This window comes from Lithobates pipiens, unplaced genomic scaffold (genome assembly GCF_037356315.1).
Source record: "Lithobates pipiens isolate NorthernLeopardFrog02 unplaced genomic scaffold, aLitPip1_a1.2 Scaffold_13, whole genome shotgun sequence".
NCBI classification, from domain to species: Eukaryota; Metazoa; Chordata; class Amphibia; order Anura; family Ranidae; genus Lithobates; species Lithobates pipiens.
Window position 1 is genome coordinate 542,152,160 of NW_027507718.1, and position 20,582 is coordinate 542,172,741.

At 47.0% G+C, this 20,582-nt stretch overlaps 1 protein-coding gene across 1 annotated transcript in view; it reads left to right on the forward strand.

Moving 5' to 3' along the window:
• LOC143976246 (vomeronasal type-2 receptor 26-like) overlaps positions 1–20,338 on the forward strand; it is a 53,004-nt gene extending 32,666 nt beyond the window's left edge. The window contains exon 4 of the mRNA XM_077478656.1: positions 19,446–20,338. Within this exon, the coding sequence (XP_077334782.1) occupies positions 19,446–20,338 (893 nt within the window). The remainder of the gene's footprint in view (positions 1–19,445) is intronic.
• Positions 20,339–20,582: the final 244 nt, after the last annotated feature.

The window sequence follows — 20,582 nt, forward strand, 5'->3', positions numbered from 1 at the left end:
AAGAAACACAAACAAAAAAAAAAATGTATGAGTGTTTATCTTACATTGGCTACTGTGTAGCACAAATATACACGCATGAGCGGTTCAAAATGCTCCGTGTATGGTTTACTAGGGGTTTTTATTTACTAATGACTTGTTTACAGTCTCCTCTAGTAATAGACAGTGTTCCTTTTGAGAAATTTGTCTGGCAAAAGTTATTTAACTTTCAGCATGATGAATCACATAGCTAACTGTATACTTACTATGCTTGCAAATTAAAAAAATGAAAATAATAATATTAAATAAATAATAAATTAAATGAATTAAAGTGTAATTAAGTTAAATTAATTAAAGTGTAATTAAAGTAATATAAATTATAAAAATAACATTTTAGGCACAACAACGCTATTAGTATTATTATTTTTTTTATAACTATCGCTATGCAAATAATTTATCATTTTTATTCAAACATTATTATTATTATTATTATTATTATTAATGCCCTAACCCCCAAATAAGCCCTACCCTGTTCCCCCAAAATAAGCCCTACTCCGAAAATAAGACCAACAAGGACTTTAACTAGGGTTTATGGGGGGGGGGGGGTAGGGCTTATATTGCAGCCATCACCGACAATCACGCTAGGTCTTATTTTAGGGAAAACGGGGTATGAGCGGCTTCACAGGCATGGTGAACCCTATGCTCTTCCCCTGTAGCTGATCACCAGAGTTCATCAATACCTATAACCTATATCCACTCTCTCCCTCTAAGCCCTTGTACACACAGTAGACATGGGCGCCGTCAATAAATTTGTTTCGTTCCGTTCCGTTCCGGTTCGTGTTAGAATTAATTCGTACTTCGTATTTCCTGTATGAAATTCAATTTCAATTCGTACGAAATACGAATTGTCGTTAGGTTCGTTAACTTCTACGAACGTTCTTTACGATGAATTTAAAGGAAAAATATATACCTCATTAATATGACAATACGTCCAAATTTCGTTACTACGGAAACAACATGTGACTTGGTTGACCAATCAGAGGTTTTCTTCTGCTGCTGAGGCCTACAGGGCAGGCCCGATCATGTGACTTCCCTTTGTGGGTTAGTTAGTGTAGTGGAGCAGATCACTCGATTATTTGTCTGTGCATCTGAGCGAATATCTTTGCAATCCTTAGTTTTTCATTGTTCATTTTAGTTTATATCAGTGGTAGTTTGGGAGTTTATCATCTCTTAGTGTTTAGTTTCTGGTTTTATTCCTTTTTTGGTTGGTTTTGAGAGATCTTATTTTTTTCATTTCTTGTTTCATTTAGTTAATATTTTGTTATTTTCTGTTGGTATAATTTTTTTTTTGTACATTTAGTGATTTTGGTGTTAGTTTTTTTATTTTTTATTTTTTAAATTGTATTTTTATTGAAAATATAAAGATAACAATGACAAAGTGTTTGCATAAATGCACAGGTAAACAGTAAGTCCATCATATAAAACAAATCAGAAACAGAGAGGGGGGAGGGAGGAGAGGGGAGGGAGGAGAGGGGAGGGAAGAAAGAGGAGGGGGGGGGGAGGTAGGATATTTCAGCACATTCAGTATATCCTCACATAAATTAACAATTATTTGTGGTACAAAACAGCAATCGTCACAATCAAATAGGCATAGGACAGTGAGCAGGAAATGTGGAAACTTCATTCCTTTAGAAGGACATGGAACAGTGTGAACGTGCAATTTGAGCCTTAAACTCAGCGTAGGAGGTCCAAACTCAGAAGACTATATTAAGTAGCAGTATATAGTTTAGAGCGATACCACAGATCCCAAATCATTGAGAACTTAGGCATAGTGTCATGGACTATGGCTGTAAGCTTTTCCATACGGCCGATATGTTCTAGGTTCTGCAAGACTTGGGGGAAAGTGGGCGGGGTACGTGATAGCCACTGTATAGGGATAGCTCTCTTAGCTGCTAACAAAATAAAGGTGGCGAGCTTCTGAGCATGTCTAGAGAGTCCAGGAATCGGCAACCCTAGTAAGAAATACAGAGGGTCTAATGGGAGGGAAATCTCCAACAAGTCTTGGACGAAGGATTGTATTGTAATCCAAAATGGACGGATCAATGGGCATGCCCAGAAGATATGGAAATGGGAACCTATATCTCCCCGACATCTCCAGCACATCGCAGGGGTCTTGGGATCATATTTATTTAAAATTTCAGGCGTTCTATACCAAAAGAGCAGAATCTTGTAAGCCGTTTCCTTCTGTTCCACACAGCGGGATGTCTTAGAGACGGCCTCCCAGATTCTCTGCCATTGTGGGAGTAGGATGGGATGTTCTAACACTTGCGACCACTTACGCATATATGAATGAGAAGATTCCGTAATGGGCACCGATTCATGGAGTATTCTATAAATGTCAGAGATTAAATGGGCCTGGTATGGGCCCTGAGCACATAAAAATTCAAATGGAGTTGGCTTATCAAGACAGAGAGTGGGGGATTTAGAAGCAAAGTAGTGTCTGATTTGCAGATAGGAGTGGAAGAGTTGTTTGGGAATTTGGTGCTGTTTCTGCAAGTCCGCGAATGATAGAAGCCTCCTGGTGAGCGGATGCACTATATTGCGGAGTTGAAACAAACCAGCTTCAGACCAAGGAATCATTCTATCATATGCTAGGCTGTCTGGGATATCTGGATTAAACAGTATGTTTAGCAAAGGAGGGCATTGGGAAGCCAGAGGAAACAACTTTAGGCATTTCCTCCAGATTTCCAAGGAGAACAGCATCGGGGCCAGACAAATGCTACGAAGTGGACCCATGGAGGTTTTAAGGTCTGCCCAAAGCATGGCACAGATGTGTGCAGGCCTGGTGATGCTCATCTCAATTTCAGCCCATACTGTGGGGGCTTTCCGGGATGACCAGGTAATAACTGGTTTAAGGTGTGTAGCATAGTAATATTTGATCAGATCTGGGACTCCCAGACCTCCACGCCATTTAGGAGCCAACATCACCGAACCTGCAACCCTATGCGCTCGATAATGCCAAATGAAGTTAAGAAAAGCTCTTTGGACAGCCTTAAGTTGGGACATAGGGATTGGGATTGGAAGAGTATCAAAAAGGTAGAGGAGTCTAGGCATCACTGACATTTTTAGGACATTGATACGACCCAAAAGTGAGAGGGGAAGCGAATCCCATTGCTTCAAAAACCTAGCAATGTCACGAAAAAGTGGGGGGTAGTTAGCCGAGTATAAAGTCGAATAGGAGGGAGTAATGTTAATCCCCAGGTATTTAATGGAGTCTGTGCACCAGTGAAAGGAATAGTTGTCTTGCAGTATTGTGAGAGCAGAAGAGTGAATGTGTATAGGTAAAGCTTCAGTTTTACTGGTGTTAATCTTGTACCCTGATATGGAGCTAAAATCTTTCAGCAAGGACAACAGGTTCGGAAGTGAGATATGGGGATTGGTCAATGTCAGGAGGATGTCGTCTGCAAATAGGGACATTTTATATTCCCTGTGGCGTAGGCATATCCCTCTAATGTCTGGGTGAACGCGGATGGCCTCCGCCAGGGGTTCGAGGCAGAGGATAAAAAGAAGAGGCGACAGGGGGCAACCCTGTCTCGTGCCATTGCTCAAAGGGAATGAAGACGATAGGTAGGATGCCAATTTGACCTGGGAAGAGGGGCAGGAGTAAAGGGCTTCAAGAGCTGAAACAAAAGGGCCTGTGAAACCATATCTTGCAAGAGTAGCAAACATATACGGCCAGCTAAGCCTGTCGAAGGCCTTCTGAGCATCTAGACTAAGAATAAGGGCTGGACGGGAGGTTTTGTTCAATAAATCAATCAGGTCTATTGTGCGTCTGGTATTATCACCTGCGTGACGAGTGCGTACAAAGCCAACTTGATCTCTATGGATGAGTGTAGGGATTATATGGGTCAGCCTATTAGCCAGGATCTTTGTAAAAATTTTATAGTCTGAGTTTAATAGCGCTATAGGCCTATAATTGTCAGGTAAGGAGGGATCTTTACCAGGTTTTGGTATGACCGAAACATGAGCGTGTAGGAATTGGGCGTGTGGAGTGGAACCTTTAAGTAGGGAAGTATAGAGCGAGATCATGTGGGGACTCAGGACAGGTAGGAAAGTTTTGTAATAGGAATAGGGTAACCCGTCGGGGCCCGGGGCTTTTTGGCTGGGGAGTTGTGTAATTACTGCTTCAAGTTCGTCGGGTGAAATGGCCGAATTCAGGGTTGCAAGATGGTCGGGGAGGAGTTTAGGCAATTTCAAGTGTTCAAAAAAGAGATCAAATCTCCCTTGTGAAAAGTCATAATTTGGGTCTTTCTGTAGGCAGTTATATAAATTATGGTAGAAGTCTCCGAAGATCCGTGACATAGTCAGGGGGCAATAAGTAGGTGTACCATCAGGATGTCGTAAAAAGTCGGGAGAGGGTTGAAAAGGACGTGGTTTCAACCTATTTACCAGCAGCTTATGAGGTTTGTTTGAGAATTCATAAAACTTCTGTTTGGACCACAAAAGAGATTTGTCTATTTTGCTCATTGCTAGGGATTTGAGCCGATTACGCAGGGAGATGACTTTTTCGGAGCCTGTCCACCGTGGGGGAGGCCAACAGCAGTCTCTCTGCTAAGCGCAAATCGGTCATAATGGCAAAGCGCTGGGATGCCGCGTCTTTTTTAAGACGGGATCCCAGCGCTATGCACCGACCGCGAAAAACAGCCTTGTGGGCCTCCCACAGGGTGGAGGGACCCGTGACCGAGCCCGTGTTAAGTTGGAAGTATTCTGTGAGTCCATCTGTCAAAAGACTTTTAGTTTCTGGAGAGTGAAGAAATGTCTCATTCAGTCTCCAATGGCAGGTCTTAGGAAACGAAGATGAAAGGTGGACGTCTAAGTGGACTGAAGAGTGGTCGGACCACGTCATAGGGTTGATTTCAGAGGAGACTGCTGATGTTAACAAGGGCGAGGAGATAAAGAAGTGATCTAGCCTTGAATAAAGCTTGTGAGGATGTGAAAAAAAAGTGTACTGTTTGTGAGTAGGGTGTTTTATCCTCCAGATGTCTAACAAGCCTCTAGACCTGATCAACTTGCGAAATGATTTAGACAATTGAGTGGCTCGGGGTGGGGAAGCCGAGGGGAAAAGAGTGCGTCTATCTTTGTCTGACGACATTGTCATATTAAAATCACCTCCTAAAATCATAAACGGTTGAGCAAAGCGGTCTAGAACGTCAAAGACTGAGGACAAAAAGGTAAGCTGACCCGAGTTGGGAGCATAGATATTAACTAAGGTGAGAGATTTAGCAAATAGGGAACATTTCAGAATAATAAATCTTCCATGAGGGTCTAAATGGGACGAAGTGACCCGTAACGGGCAATGCCGACCAATCAGTATAGCTACCCCTGCCTTACCCGACGGGTCAGACGCTAGAAAGGAGGTCGGGAAATGTTTGCTAGCAAAATTAAAAGAGCCTCCAGCACGGAAGTGGGTCTCTTGGACCATTATCACGTCCGCCCCGGAAGCCCTAAACTCCTTCAGAGCAAGCCATCTCTTTTGAATGGAATTCAACCCTTTAACGTTATAGGTCAGGAGTTTCAATGCCATGATAGGTCAGATAGGGGCCAGAACATGACAGAAAACCTCACACGTGTAACAAGCAGGATATAACAGTGGACCCAAAACAAATATACCTTACATAATAGAGCAATGTGCATGACACAAATAACAATATGATCGTATAACAAAATCTGTACCAAAAGCAAGCGGGTTCGGTGGAAAATCGGGATTAATCCCAGTGGCCCATCCACAATGGTAAAAATGTACCAAAAAAGAAAAAGGAAAGAGGGGAGGGATGGGGGTGGAATAAGGGGTCGGGGTTTAACGACCAACCAACAAAAACCTGGATAGCTAAGCGCCACCAGGGAACCCAGGTCCAAGCCATGGGTCTGAAGTGGAGAATTGTACATCTCCAAAACATGCAAAAATAGAAAAATTTGAAAAACTTGAAAAAATAAAAGTCGGAGGGGAGTGGGAGGATCCCCAGCCTCTCTCCAAAGTGAGCAGGTTGCCCCCAGGATAAACAGTAGACCCCGGTCGTGGAAAAAAAAAAAAAAAAAAAAAAAAAAAAAGGGGGGGGGGGGGGGAAGGGGGAGCTATGTAGACTTATGTACATATCCGCAGACACGCACACACAAGCAAATAACCTTTAGCATTATAACCTCTATCAGAGAAATTTAAAAAAATGAATAGTTCACAACCTGTTAAGGGGAGAAGAATAACATTTTTTGGGGTTAAACTGGAGGCAACGTCAGATAAGTTCGGCCACCCACCCCCCGGGCCAGGGGGTAAGTAAACCCACTAAGGGGTGTTGACTACCCATAACATCAGTGGGGTGTCAAGGTAAATAAGGCATCCAGAGGAAATCCGGAGAAAGCAGTTCAGGTCGGGAGTCTGGAGGCACGACTTTTCTGGGGTGTAAAGTGGGATCTGGACGTCTTCTGTCGCACCGGGGTCCAGATGCGGCTTGGAGCCAGCGGAGGCTTGGGCGTTGCTGGAAGAGGCTGTGAATCTTCTTCTGGAAGAGGTGGGAGACCCAAGTTGCGCAGGAAGGTGTCACTTTCTTGCAGATCGCGTAGGGAATATTGGGTGCCGTCCTTGGAAACGGATAGGCGGAAAGGGAAACCCCACCGGTAGGCCACCTTGTGAGACTGTAAGTGCAAAGTTAGTGGACGGAGGGTTCTCCTCCTTGTCAGGGTAATAGGTGACAGGTCACTGAAGATTTGTAGCTTAGAGCCTTTAAATTCAACTCTGGACTGATTACGAGATGCAAGAGTCAGGGCTTCCTTGCTGTCATAATAGTGAAAACGCACAATCACATCTCTCGGATTGGCCCCTAGAGGGGGTTTTGGAGCCAGTGACCGATGTGCTCTGTCCAGGCGCCAATCTATGTCTGGGATATTCGGGGCTACAAAGTTGAAAAGGCTTAGGAGGTAGGTGCGCAGGTCTTTGTCTTCCACCGTTTCAGGAATACCCCTGAACCGAAGGTTTTGTCTACGTTCCCTGTTTTCCAAATCCTCCTGCTGGGCCTGTAATTGGGTCACAGTGTTTTTTATAGTGGCGTTGTCGTCCTCGAGAACCTGGACATATTGCACCATTTCATCAAATTTATATTCCAAAGAGTCTGTGCGTTCACCTAGCTGATCAATCTCCCCTCTCAATTCCTTGGCCACTTTCCCTACCTCTTGTGCAATGGTATGAGTGATTGCTTGTAATAGGGAGTGTAATTTAGTGTCCAGTAACTCCGCCGTTAGGGGGGGAGATGGGGAGGATGAGAGTGTGGAGGTATCATTGAAGAGCATGTTGGTGCAAATGTCAGGCTGTTCCGGTGGGATCTGGGAGCTGTCAGAAACCCTTGAAGTAGCTTGTGGGGGTTTGTTCAGATAGCGGTCCATCGCTACAGGGGGCTGCGATTTAATAGCAGAGGAATAGGTGCGACGTTGATCCCCAATTTTGCCCATGGGGTGCGTGGCCGATTAAAATGAGTCAATAAGGAGACACCCTGTCAGTAAAGATCACATAAGCGTAAGATGGGAGTCACGGAGAGAGGACAGGGGGTCCAGGTCCCGTCTCTAATAGTCCATCACATCTGTAAGCCTTGTGTGACTGGCCGGGACTGTAATATCTTGCTATTGGGGGGAAGCGTGTAGATCTGAGGGGGGTGTCAAGCTTCTTCAAAACTGTGAAGGGGAGGAGAGGGTGTAGCTGCACCAAACTGCGACTCCTTTAATAGCCCAGATGCAGGGGTATAGTAGGTGCGGAACTCAGGACACACTTCAGGTGGGGGCAACACAAACTGGTCGTTTAAAGAGCAGTAAGGTGCAACAGTACTGAGGGAGGGTGAAGCAAGATGGCCCCCAGGGAAATATCAAACAGAACTCAGGCCTGGGAGCTTCAGAGCAGCTGAGGTTTACTTAGCAGAAAAGTTAGTTAGTCAGGGTGAGGATAACTGGGGCAGCTTGGCTGTATCCGAATGATAGGGGAGAGGGAGAGTCCACACAGGCCTAGAGTAGAGTGGGCCTGAGGTGTACCAATATGGCCGCCGTGTTCCTCACCTGTCCTGTGTTCTCTGGGCCCGTTCGTTGGATCCTCCGCTCCTGGATACGTGGCTCTCAGGGGACCGCTGTGAGGGGGGTCCTCGACTGACCTTCGGGAGAAGCAGGGGGGCCCGTGGAACGCCGCGGGCCGGCATTAGGCTTCCGGATCTAGTAGGCCCCAAGATGGCGGCGCCGCGTCCCCGGGTGGCGGCCAGCAACGGCCCGGAGGACGGCGTTTGCGGTGGGTGCCGAGGACGATACGGGCATCGGACTGTGCCCCACACTAGCGGCAACCCCGATGGACGGTGGGGAACCGCTGAGAAGCTCGCCGGGCTCGGATGGCCAACGATCGTCAGAAGGCCTCGGCGGAGCTCCTCGGAAATGCGTCCGCCTCCTTCCGCTTCCGGTCACGCCCCATTTTTGGTGTTAGTTTGCTGTAATCAAAATCATATTTTTTTTTGTCTACATTTTTCTAACTTTTAAAGGAAAAATGAGCAGCAAACAAGGCCAAAAAAGCAGTGAGAGTGCTGCTAGGAGAGTGAGAGCGATGAGCTGGAGTGCTGCTGGGAGAGGGAGAGCTATGAGCTGGAGTGCTGCTAGGAGAGGGAGAGCGATGAGCTGGAGTGCTGCTGGGAGAGGGAGAGCTATGAGCTGGAGTGCTGCTAGGAGAGTGAGAGCGATGAGCTGGAGTGCTGCTAGGAGAGTGAGAGCGATGAGCTGGAGTGCTGCTGGGAGAGGGAGAGCTATGAGCTGCAGTGCTGCTAGGAGAGTGAGAGCGATGAGCTGGAGTGCTGCTGGGAGAGGGAGAGCTATGAGCTGGAGTGCTGCTAGGAGAGGGAGAGCGATGAGCTGGAGTGCTGCTGGGAGAGGGAGAGCTATGAGCTGGAGTGCTGCTGGGAGAGGGAGAACTATGAGCTGTACATGAGCAGCGGGTGGGACGTTCTGTCTCTGCACCCTCTGAGCTCAGCTCTCCTCCCATAAAGCTGAGGGGACTGGGAGTGAAGACTGCTGGTGGTAAAGAGCCTGGCAAACAGCGGGACAATTGCACATCGCCAGCTGTTCCAGGATTTACCTCCTAGAACCAGCAGCACAATTCATAGCAAAAGTGGCGCTCCCACCTCTGCCACTGCTGCTGGTAACATGCTGCCAATGTGCCCCAATGTGCTCCAATATGCCCTGATGTGCCCCAATGTGCCCTGATGTTTCCCAATGTGTCCCAATGTGCTCCAATATGCCCCGATGTGCCCCAATGTGCTCCAATATGCCCCGATGTGCCCCAATGTGCTCCAATATGCCCTGATGTGCCCCAATGTGCCCTGATGTGCTACAATGTGCCCTGATGTGCCCCCACCATTCTTCTCATTTACACATATGACTGCTAGAACAGATAAAAAGACATTTAGGGAAATTGATCAAAATTGGAGCGAACAGAATCTGGAGCAGTTACCCATGGCAACCAATCAGCTTCCCTTCAGTTGGTTCCATTAAGATTTGAAAATTAAAGAGAGAAGTGGATTGTCTGTCATGCATCGCTGGTCCAGTTTTCGCCTGATCACCCCACACTGTTTGGGGTCACCGAGGATGTGCGGAGAACACATGCTTGGTAACACCAAACAATTTCCAGTGACCCCGCACATCCCCGGTGACCCCGTACAGTGCGGGGGATCAATACTGGAGCAGCTGTGAATGGCAGCCATGTGCTCATTATGAGGGGCTCCCACCATCCCTGTGCTGTGCTGACTTCCTCCTGGGGCTGTACCCCTGCTGTGCTCAGTATGTCAGGGTAGGGACTGATGTGAGTGTGCAATGTAAAGTGATGGGGACAATTGTAGACACTCAGGTTGAACTGGATGGACTGGTGTCTTTATTCAACCTTACTAACTATGTAACTATGTAACTATGTAGCACAGGAATGGTGGAAACCCCTCATAATGAGCACAGCAGAGGTACAGCCCCAGGAGGAAGTCAGCATAGCACAAGGATGGTGGGAGCCCCTCATAATAAGCATAATGACTGAGTCGTCGATGCGACAACAACTGATCCGAAATTCGTAAAAAAAGTTCGTATTGCGTACAAAATTCAGATGCATGGCAATTCGTATTTCGGATCCTTCCGAACGTACGAATTTAGGGAAATTTGTACGAATTTGAGATTTGTACGGAACGAACCACACATGTCTAACACATGGTTGGACATTCCGACAAACAAATCCGTCGGATTTTGTCTGACGGATTTTGTCCGAAACTGTTGTATACACACGGTCGGACAAAGTTGTCAGAAAACCCAATCGTACTTAACATGATGACGTTATTTCGTTAGGACGGGACTACGTTCAGGCTAGTAGCCAATATCTTTGGTCTAGGAATTTGATCTGAGCACGGCTACATAAGAATGTGACAAAAATTCATGTGATAATGAAAGAGGAAAAATGTAGCGCTAAAAAAATGTGAAATAAATCAGTAGTGAAATAAGAAAAGAAGTCCACTAGAAGTCCATCTAGATGGATAATGGGCCACCGAAGCTCGGAGATCAATCCTGCACAGGGGGAGCCAGCAGTCGACTATACTTTGAGAAGTAATGGGATCCAAACAAATGGATATAATAAAACACTCTTACCAGAGTTGGTGGACCTGTAAGTCAGCGACACACGGTTAAGGACCATATAAAGCCTGCCTTTCAAGTGGTTTTCATTCCATGTCTGTAAGATCTGGTGTCGCTGACATACAGGTCCACCAACTCTGGTAAGAGTGTTTTATTATATCCATTTGTTTGGATCCCATTACTTCCCAAAATATAGTCGACTGCTGGCTCCCCATATGCAGGATTGATCTCCGAGCTTCGGCGGCCCATTATCCATCTAGATGGATTTCTAGTGGACTTCTTTTCTTATTTCACTACTGATTTATTTCACATTTTTTAGCGCTACATTTTTCCTCATCCACTAAGCATTTTAAGCTTAGCGAAATGAGTCCCTTGGAAACATAAATTGTCTCTTTGAACAACACGGGCTTCATTCTATAAAGGGTATATTTTTTGAGGGCTGTTAAGCCCTTTAACATTTTAGGCCCCTTTCAGATGGGGCCGACCCATCAGCGGATCCACTTACTCAGCGGATTTTCCCTCCACTGATACCCACTGAGCAGAGCAGACATGGACACAGCCCACTGCTGTCTATGGGGCTACCTGATGGAAAAGGACCGCCTGTCTGTTTCCATCTGACTGTCATCCGATCCCATGCGTCAGATGGATAGGAAATGGATCTCCCGTCCATCTGTTTTTTATCATAAAAGATCGGATCAAATGGAGGCAGGAGTAACCGAACACATGTCTGTTTACAACCACAGCTCCATAGGGAGCAATAGAGCGTCTGATCTTCAAAATGGACAGGCGGACCTGATCGGTCTGCCAGTGTGAAGGCATTCTGTAATCGTGAGTTCACGTTGAGATTATGGAGCCTATTTTAAGCTCCAAAAAAATCATTGCATATCACCCAAAAGGATATTCTTACCCTGAGGATAGATACTCTCCAAATTCTCCTCCGTTGGTGGGACTGGAGACTAGACAATGTGAGGTTGTTAGTGCTGAAGTAGACTCTAGAGGTCCTCACTGGGATCAAGATAGGTACATCTAGGCCAGCCTTTCTCAACCTTTTCAACACAGAGGAACCCTTGAAAAGTTCTCCGGTCTCGGGGAACCCTTGCTAAAAATTAGAAATCTACAACTCATGATACAATACTGTGATGGTCAGTTGGAAGAATGGTCCTTACACATGTGGTCATTGGGAAGAATGGTCCTCACACTTGTGGTCATTGGGAAGAATGGTCCTCACACTTGTGGTCATTGGGAAGAATGGTCCTCACACTTGTGGTCATTGGGAAGAATGGTCCTCACACTTGTGGTCATTGGGAAAAATGGTCCTCACACTTGTGGTCAGTGGGAAGAATGGTCCTCACACTTGTGGTCATTGGGAAGAATGGTCCTTACACTTGTGGTCATTGGGAAGAATGGTCCTTACACTTGTGGTCATTGGGAAGAATGGTCCTTACACTTGTGGTCATTGGGAAGAATGGTCCTTACACTTGTGGTCATTGGGAAGAATGGTCCTTACACTTGTGGTCATTGGGAAGAATGGTCCTTACACTTGTGGTCATTGGGAAGAATGGTCCACACACTTGTGGTCAGTGGGAAGAATGGTCCACACACTTGTGGTCATTGGTAAGAATGGTCCTCACACTTGTGGTCAGTGGGAAGAATGGTCCTCACACTTGTGGTCATTGGGAAGAATGGTCCTCACACTTGTGGTCATTGGGAAGAATGGTCCTTACACTTGTGGTCAGTGGGAAGAATGGTCCTCACACTTGTGGTCATTGGGAAGAATGGTCCTTACACTTGTGGTCATTGGGAAGAATTACCTCCTTACAGATAGCTAAAAAGATCAATGGTGTCAGTGGGAACTTATCTGAGAGACAGAAATGGCCCAATGACGAAGGAACCCCTAGCAACCTCTGGAGGAACCCTAGGGTTCCACGGAACCCTGGTTGAGAATCACTGATCTAGGCACTCAAGTGTATATTCAATTACCTAAATAAATATAAGGGCGAAACAGGCTACCAAAAACAGTCAACAAAGGCAATATGACAAAGTCATTGTAGAAGACAAGTAATATCTGGTAAAACGAGAAAGAAGTAGGTGGTAATGCTACCTCCTTTCTATCAACTGGAGGTAACAGTCATGTATAAGCACGAGGGAGATAATTCCGGGACCATATGTAGCCACTAGGGATGAGCTTCGTGTTCGAGTCGAACGTACGTTCGACTCGAACATTGGCTGTTCGGCCGTTCGGCGAATTCCGAACTCTTGGTCCGTTCGCGTCAAAATTCGTGTGGCGCGCGCGGACCACAATGCACTGCGGTGGCGCAGTGCATTGCTGGCTCGTGATTGGCCAAGCATGCACTGTGACCCCGCATGCTTGGCCAATTGCAGCGCCAGCAGCGAGGAGAGCCATGATTGGCCACAGGCATCCTGCCTGTGGCCAATCATAGCTCAGGCTATGTAGTGCACGCCCCACACTATATAAGGCCGCCTTTGAGGCGGCCTCGTGTAGTGTGTTGGCATCTGAAGCAGTGGGTGTTCTGTGTACCTTCAACACAGTTACACACCAATCGTTTTTGGCTGATTTCCTATCTTGCTCTTGTGTAGTGGTTATTGTCTGTGCCCTGACCGCAGTATACACCACTATATTCACCTCACCTATATAGCTAGTGATCTATCTTTAATAATAGAGCTTGCAGTCAGTAGTGTTAGGAGATAGTGTGTGCTGTCTGCGTGCTCTGTACCCAGTACATACCGCTATAATCCACCTACATAGCTGTTCTCTATTTGGGCCCAATTGCCATCTGCAGGAGTTATTGGAAGTTGTGTGTGCTTCCAGCACAGCACAGTATACATCTGTATATACCCCTTTATCTCTGCTGTTCTATAAAAAAGGCATCTGCAGGAGTTAGTGGGTGTTGTGTGCCTCCAGCACAATATAAACTACCCAACTACTGTTTTACCCAACTCCCTTCAGGCCATTACCATGTCTGGAAGGCCAGCAAGGAGAGGCAGACAGGCGCGAGCCGATAAAAGAGGGCAAGCAGGCTCTGTGTCTAGAGACAACAGTGCTGGTCTTGGATGCGGTGCATTGTCATCAGCACGTGGCCATGGGACATGCTTGTCCTTCTTTTCTGCAGCTGGACATGTTGAACCGCAACATGCCAACGACTTGGTAGAGTGGATGACCAAGCCCTCTTCATCCTCCTCATTCTCTCCTACCCAGTCTCAGGGTAGTAGCAAAGCAGCTGCCAACACATCCTCTTCCCTCCTCTCAATGTCATCATCAGTGACTCCTTCCCTAGACCCACCACGTCCTCCTGAGTAGTCTCCTGAACTCTTTGAGCACAGTGTTGGGTACATGCTCCAGGAGGATGCCCAGTGTTTGGTGGGCTCTGATGATGACACTCAGCTAGAGGAAGGCAGTAGCGTGAGCGCAGAGAGAGGGGATGCTCAAGAAGGACAGCAATCTGGCAGTCATGTTCCACAAGCTGCAGCATACTGCCAGGTTTGCTACAGCGATGAAGAGGGAGGGGATGATGAGGGCACTGACTCCACGTGGGTGCCTGGAAGGAGGGAGGAGGAGGAGGCACATGTCCAACGAGGCAGGATGCCCTCCGGGGGCCAGCTTAGGGGCAGCACACCAACTGAATCACACCGCAGAGCTCCGCCTGCGCAGAGCGCTTCCTCTGCGTGTTATTCTAAAAGTTCTTTGGTGTGGGCCTTTTTTGAGACGAGTGCATCAGATCGCACCGCTGCTATTTGCAACATATGTCTCAAGCGTATCTCACGTGGCCAAAACATCAGCCGCTTGGGCACCACATGCTTGACCAGACATATGTTGACCTGCCATGCAGCTCGTTGGCAAGCGTACCTCAAAGACCCACACCAAAGAACAAAGCGGACCTCTCCTTGCTCCTCATCAGCTGGCATCTCCAACCCCACTAGACCTTCAGTCCTCTCTGAAACCTGCTCTGAGAGGAATGAAGGTGTAGAATTAGGTGTGTCACAGCCAAGTGCTTCCGGGAACTCTGCTAGCGGTACACCCACGTCCGATTATAGCAGGCAAATGTCCCTGCCCCAGCTGCTGGACCGGCGAAAGAAGTTCACTCCCAGCCATCCACATGCCCAGCGGTTGAATGCTAGCTTGGCTAAATTGCTAGCACTTCAACTGCTGCCTTTTCAGTTGGTAGACTCGGCCCCCTTCCGTGAGTTTGTACAATGTGCGGTTCCTCAGTAGCAGGTCCCCAAACGCCACTTTTTCTCACGGAAGGCGATTCCGGCTCTCTACCGGCATGTGGAAGGCAATGTCCTTGCCTCGCTGGACAGGGCGGTCAGCGGTAAGGTGCATATTACCGCTGACTCATGGTCCAGCAGGCATGGACAGGGACGTTACCTGTCTTTCACGGCCCATTGGGTCACTCTTCTGGCAGCTGGGAAGGATGCAGGACAAGGTGCAGTAGTGTTGGAGGTTGTTCCGCCACCACGCCTCCAAAATGCTACTATTGGTTGTGACACACCTCTCTCCTCCACCCCCTCCTCTTCTTCTTCCTCCATGGCCTCTTCCAGTGCTCTGTCCTCAGAACCAGCGGTGCTCCGTAGACGTTCCAGGGGCTACGCAAGTACGCAGGCAAAATGATGCCATGCCGTGCTTGCGCTGATTTGTTTGGGGGACAGGAGCCACACTGGGGCGGATGTTTTGTCAGCTCTGCAGGGGCAGGCCGAGAGGTGGTTGACGCCACGCCAGCTTAAGCCAGGAATGGTGGTTTGCGACAATGGCACCAACCTCCTCTCCGCCCTCCGACAGGGACAACTGACCCATGTGCCCTGTGTAGCTCACGTCCTTAACCTGGTGGTGCAGCGGTTCTTGGGCAGGTACCCCGGCTTACATGATGTCCTGAAGCAGGCCAGAAAAGTCTGTGTGCATTTCCGCCGATCATTTAATGCCTGTGCTCGGCTGGCTGAGCTCCAAAAGGAGTTGAACCTGCCCAAGAACCGCCTTACATGTGACATGCCCACCAGATGGAACTCAACATTGGCCATGCTGCAGCGGCTGCACACGCAGCAGAGGGCCATCAATGAGTACCTGTGCGACTACGGCACCAGGACAGGGTCAGGGGAGCTTGGTTTTTTCTCACCACGCCAGTGGGGCATGATCAGGGATGCATGCACTGTCCTGTCACCGTTTGAGGAGGCCACAAGGATGGTGAGCAGTGACAGTGCATGCATCAGTGACACTGTACCTCTTGTCCACCTCTTGGAGCATACGCTGCGTGGAATAATGGACAGGGCACTTGAGGCAGAACAGAGGCAGGAAGAGGAGGACTTCCTTGCCTCTCAAGGCCCCCTTTATCCAGACAGTGTTCCTGCTGTGCCACCCATCACACAGGAAGAGGGTGAGGAGGAGGAAGAGGAGGAGGAGGATGATTGTGTCAGCATGGAGGTGGAGGCTGGCACTCAGCATCAGCATCAGCAGCAGCAGTCTTATAGGGATGATTTACAGTCCCAAGAAACACGTGGACTTGTACGTGGCTGGGAGGAGGTAGCTGCGGATCATGTTGTCCTTAGTGACCCAGAGGACTCCGGACCGAATGCCTCAGCTAACCTACGCTGCATGGCCTCCCTGATCCTGCAAAGCCTGCGGAAGGATCCTCGTATTCTTCGGATCAAAGAGAGGGACCATTACTGGCTGGCCACTCTCCTTGATCCACGGTACAAGGGTAAGGTTGCCGACCTTATCTTGCCATCGCAGAGGGAGCAGAGGATGAGACATCTCCGGGAGGCCTTGCAGAAAGCTCTGTGCAACGCGTTCCCAGAGACTGCGAGGTCACAAACTCCTGGTCCTGTTGCTGAGGCATCAGTCAGAAGGAGCGGTGGAGAAGGTGGCCGTCTGACTGATGCTTTCAGACAATTTTTTAGTCCGCAGCCCCAAGGTATGATTGGTTCCAGCACCCATCGCCAGCGTCTGATTTACATGGTGCAGGAATACCTAGGGGCAAGGTCAGACTTGGACACCTTTCCCACCGAAAATCCTCTGGCTTACTGGGTCTTGAGGATGGATCACTGGCCAGAGCTTGCACAGTATGCAATTGAGCTACTGGCCTGTCCTGCATCCAGCATTCTTTCGGAACGCACCTTCAGTGCTGCTGGTGGCTTTGTTACCGATCACAGGGTGCGCCTGTCCACCGAATCAGTTGATCGACTGACCTTCATCAAGATGAATCAGTCTTGGATCACCCACAGCTACCAAGCACCTGAAGCTGATGTAACCGAATAATTTTTTTTGAAATATCACATCCCTTCAAGACTGCCTATGCTGATGCTGAGTGACTGTCCTGTTATGTTGATTGTCTATCCTCTTCCTCCTCCGCTGATATGTTGGAAGAACATTTTTGGTTCTGGGTGATGCCAGCAGCCCAATTTTTCTGCCCCTGTTTAACAGGGGCGTTTAAGTACAATTTTTGATCCAATGCTTTGCAGCAGGGCTAATTCCTGCAATAAAACTAGAGTATATGGAAGAGGTTGCAGTGTCGTGGCACCAGCACCAGTGCCTAAGGCCCAATTTTTCTGCCCCTGTTTAACAGGGACATGTAATTACAATTCTTGATATAATATTTCACAGGAGGGCCCCTTCCTGTGCCCACCCAGAGTAACTGTGAGGACTTATAGTGTTGTGGCACCAGCACCACAACCACCAAAGGTCAATTTTTCTACCACTGTTCAACAATGGCATGTAATTACAATTCTTGATGTAATCGTTCACAGCAGGGCGCTCCAGCGCCCACCAAGAGTCACTTTGAGGGCTTACAATGTTGTGGCAAAACCAACACCTTGTTCCGCCATTTCTGCAGAGCATATAGGGCAGGCCCCTACTTTCAAACATCCAATTTACAAACATCTCCTACTTGCAAACGGAAGGAGACAACAGCAAGTGAGATGAAAAAAGATGGACGACAAAAAAAATTATACAGGGGTGATAACCCTTCCCTATATTTTCCAAAAAGCTTAAAAATAGTTTTTTTGAGTGGAGCTACACTTTAAAAATGTACCAGTTGAAAATTACAAACAAATTCAACTTAACACAACAAACCTACACAGTCCCTGTCTTGTTTGCACCGCCTGTATACTGCTGTTCTGAGTATATAGGGCCTGGGGGCCACACGCATTTCCTTTTTTTAATATGGGTACGGGGTTCCCCTTAATATGCGTACAAGACCCAAAGGGGCTGGTAATGGGCAGAGAGGGCTACCCATGCCATTTTTCTCAATGATTTTCAACCATATTGCAGGAACCAGATATTACATTAAAACCGCAAGCAGTTTTAAATGACGTTATTTCCGTTTAATGTCATTTTGTGCAGGGACTGTTCTAAACACGGGAAACACGTGGCACTTCACAGGCATACTACAGACACCCCCCAGGCACCATATTTAACCACTTGACCACTGGGCACTTAAACACCCTTAATAACCAGACCAATTTTCAGCTTTCGGTGCTCTCGCATTTTGAATGACAATTACTCAGTCATGCAACACTGTACCCATATGAAATTTTTGTCCTTTTTTTCACACAAATAGAGCTTTCTTTTGGTGGTATTTAATCACCGCTGGGTTTTTTTTTTTTGTGCTATAAAAGAAAAAATACCGAAAATTCTGTAAAAAAACGAATTTTTCTTTGTTTCTGTTAGAAAATTTAGCAGATTAGTAATTTTTTCTTCATAAATTTTGGCCAAAATTTATACTACTACATATCTTTGGTAAAAATAAGTACAAATTGGTGGATATTATTTGGTCTTTGTGAAAGTTATAGAGTCCACAAGCTGTGGTGCCAATATCTGAAAATTGATCACACCTGAAGGACTGACGGCCCATTTCAATTCTTGAGACCCTAACATGCCAGAAAAGTACAAATACCCCCCAAATGACCCCTTTTTGGAAAGAAGACATTCCAAGGTATTTAGTAAGAGGCATGATGAGTTTTTTGAAATTGTCATTTTTTCCCACAATTCTTTGCAAAATCAAGATTCTTTTTTTTTCACTTTAATCGTCATTAAAATCAGTGCTCCCGCAAAAACGGCCATTTTTAAAAACATTTTAGGCATTGACCCATGTCCCCTGGGGCAGGAGACAGGTCCCCAAACCCTTTTTAGGACAGTATCTTGCATATTAGCCGTTAAAATTAGCACTTTTTATTTCGAACGTTCGAGTCCCATAGACTTCAATGGGGTTCTAACGTTCGTAATGAACGTGGGGTCCGTTCGAAAGTTCTGGTGCGAACCGAACCGGGGGGTGTTCGGCTCATCCCTAGTAGCCACGTGGTAAGAGAGCCCTGGGTATCGCAATATCTGGTTTTGTCAGTGCCCCCTATGGCTCGCCACTCTGGATTCAGGTGCTGGTGCAGATGTGGTCTGGTCATGAGAGTGCCCCATGGGTTCTATAAGTTTCCACTTCCTTAACAGAGCTAGGCCCCTGAAGGAGTGGTGATCAGGGGGGAAGAACTGTGTAATATTCCTAGACTTCCACTGCTCTTTCCTCTCCCTTGACATCTCCATGTGTTACTGTGAATTGAGTGAAGCAGGATCGCTAGTGACAAGCAATCCCTGCTACTGCTGTGCAGAGTCAAGTCAGTGAGCGGCCATCACGCTCAGCTTCCAGCCACGTCCCCCAATTTGTTATATTTTATTTACTTCTCCCACAATGCACTGATGGAAATCCTATTGCTAGCTGTGAGACAACACAAGACAATTTATTTTCTCAGAATCTCTGACCCCGATGCTCTTTGTGTTTGTATTGTTCTTTCTACAGACAGTGAAAACTGCATGAAATGTCCTGATGATGAATGGCCAAACGAGAAGAAGGATCGGTGTGTTCCAAAACTGGTGGAATTTCTCTCCTACACGGATGATTCCATTGTTGGAGTATTTTCATCTGTCTCCATCCTCTGTTGTCTTCTGACTGGTATAATATTGGGGATATTTATACATTATCAGGACACCCCCATTGTTAAAGCCAATAACCGGGACCTGAGCTATCTTCTCCTGGTCTCCATCATGCTGAGCTTCCTCTGTGTCTTCTTGTTCCTCGGCCATCCAGTAGATGTGACCTGCATGCTCCGTGTCTCCTCTTTTGGTGTCATCTTCTCAGTTGCCGTCTCTTCTCTACTTGCCAAAAGTATCATGGTGTGTATTGCTTTTAAAGCCACCAAACCTGGGAGTCCCTGGAGGAAATGGATGGGAGCCAAACTTCCCAATTCTATCATTTGTGGCTTCTCACTGGTCCAAGTCATAATCTGTGTCTCTTGGTTGTCTATTTCTCCTCCCTTCCAGGATCGGGACACTCACTCTTATCAGGGGAAGGTCATCATTCAGTGTAATGAGGGTTCAGTTATCGGCTTCTACTCTGTCCTGGGATATATGGGGCTTCTGGCCGCTGTGAGTTTCATTATCGCTTTTTTAGCCAGGACATTACCGGACAGTTTTAATGAGGCCAAGTACATCACCTTCAGCATGCTGGTGTTCTGCAGTGTCTGGATTGCCATGATCCCGGCCTATCTGAGCACCAGAGGGAAATACATGGTGGCTGTGGAGGTTTTTGCTATAATAGCCTCAAGTTCTGGACTTCTTGGCTGTATATTTTTCCCAAAATGTTACATAATTCTGCTCAGACCCGACCTGAATATAAAAGCATTTATCCACTAATACAGTGGTGTGAAAAAGTGTTTGCCCCCTTCCTCATTTCCTGTTCCTTTGCATGTTTGTCACACTTAAGTGTTTCGGAACATCAAACCAATTTAAACAATAGTCAAGGACAACACAAGTAAACACAAAATGCAATTTGTAAATGAAGGTGTTTATTATTAAAGGTGAAAAAAAATCCAAACCATCATGGCCCTGTGTGAAAAAGTGATTGCCCCCTAAACCTAATAACTGGTTGGGCCACCCT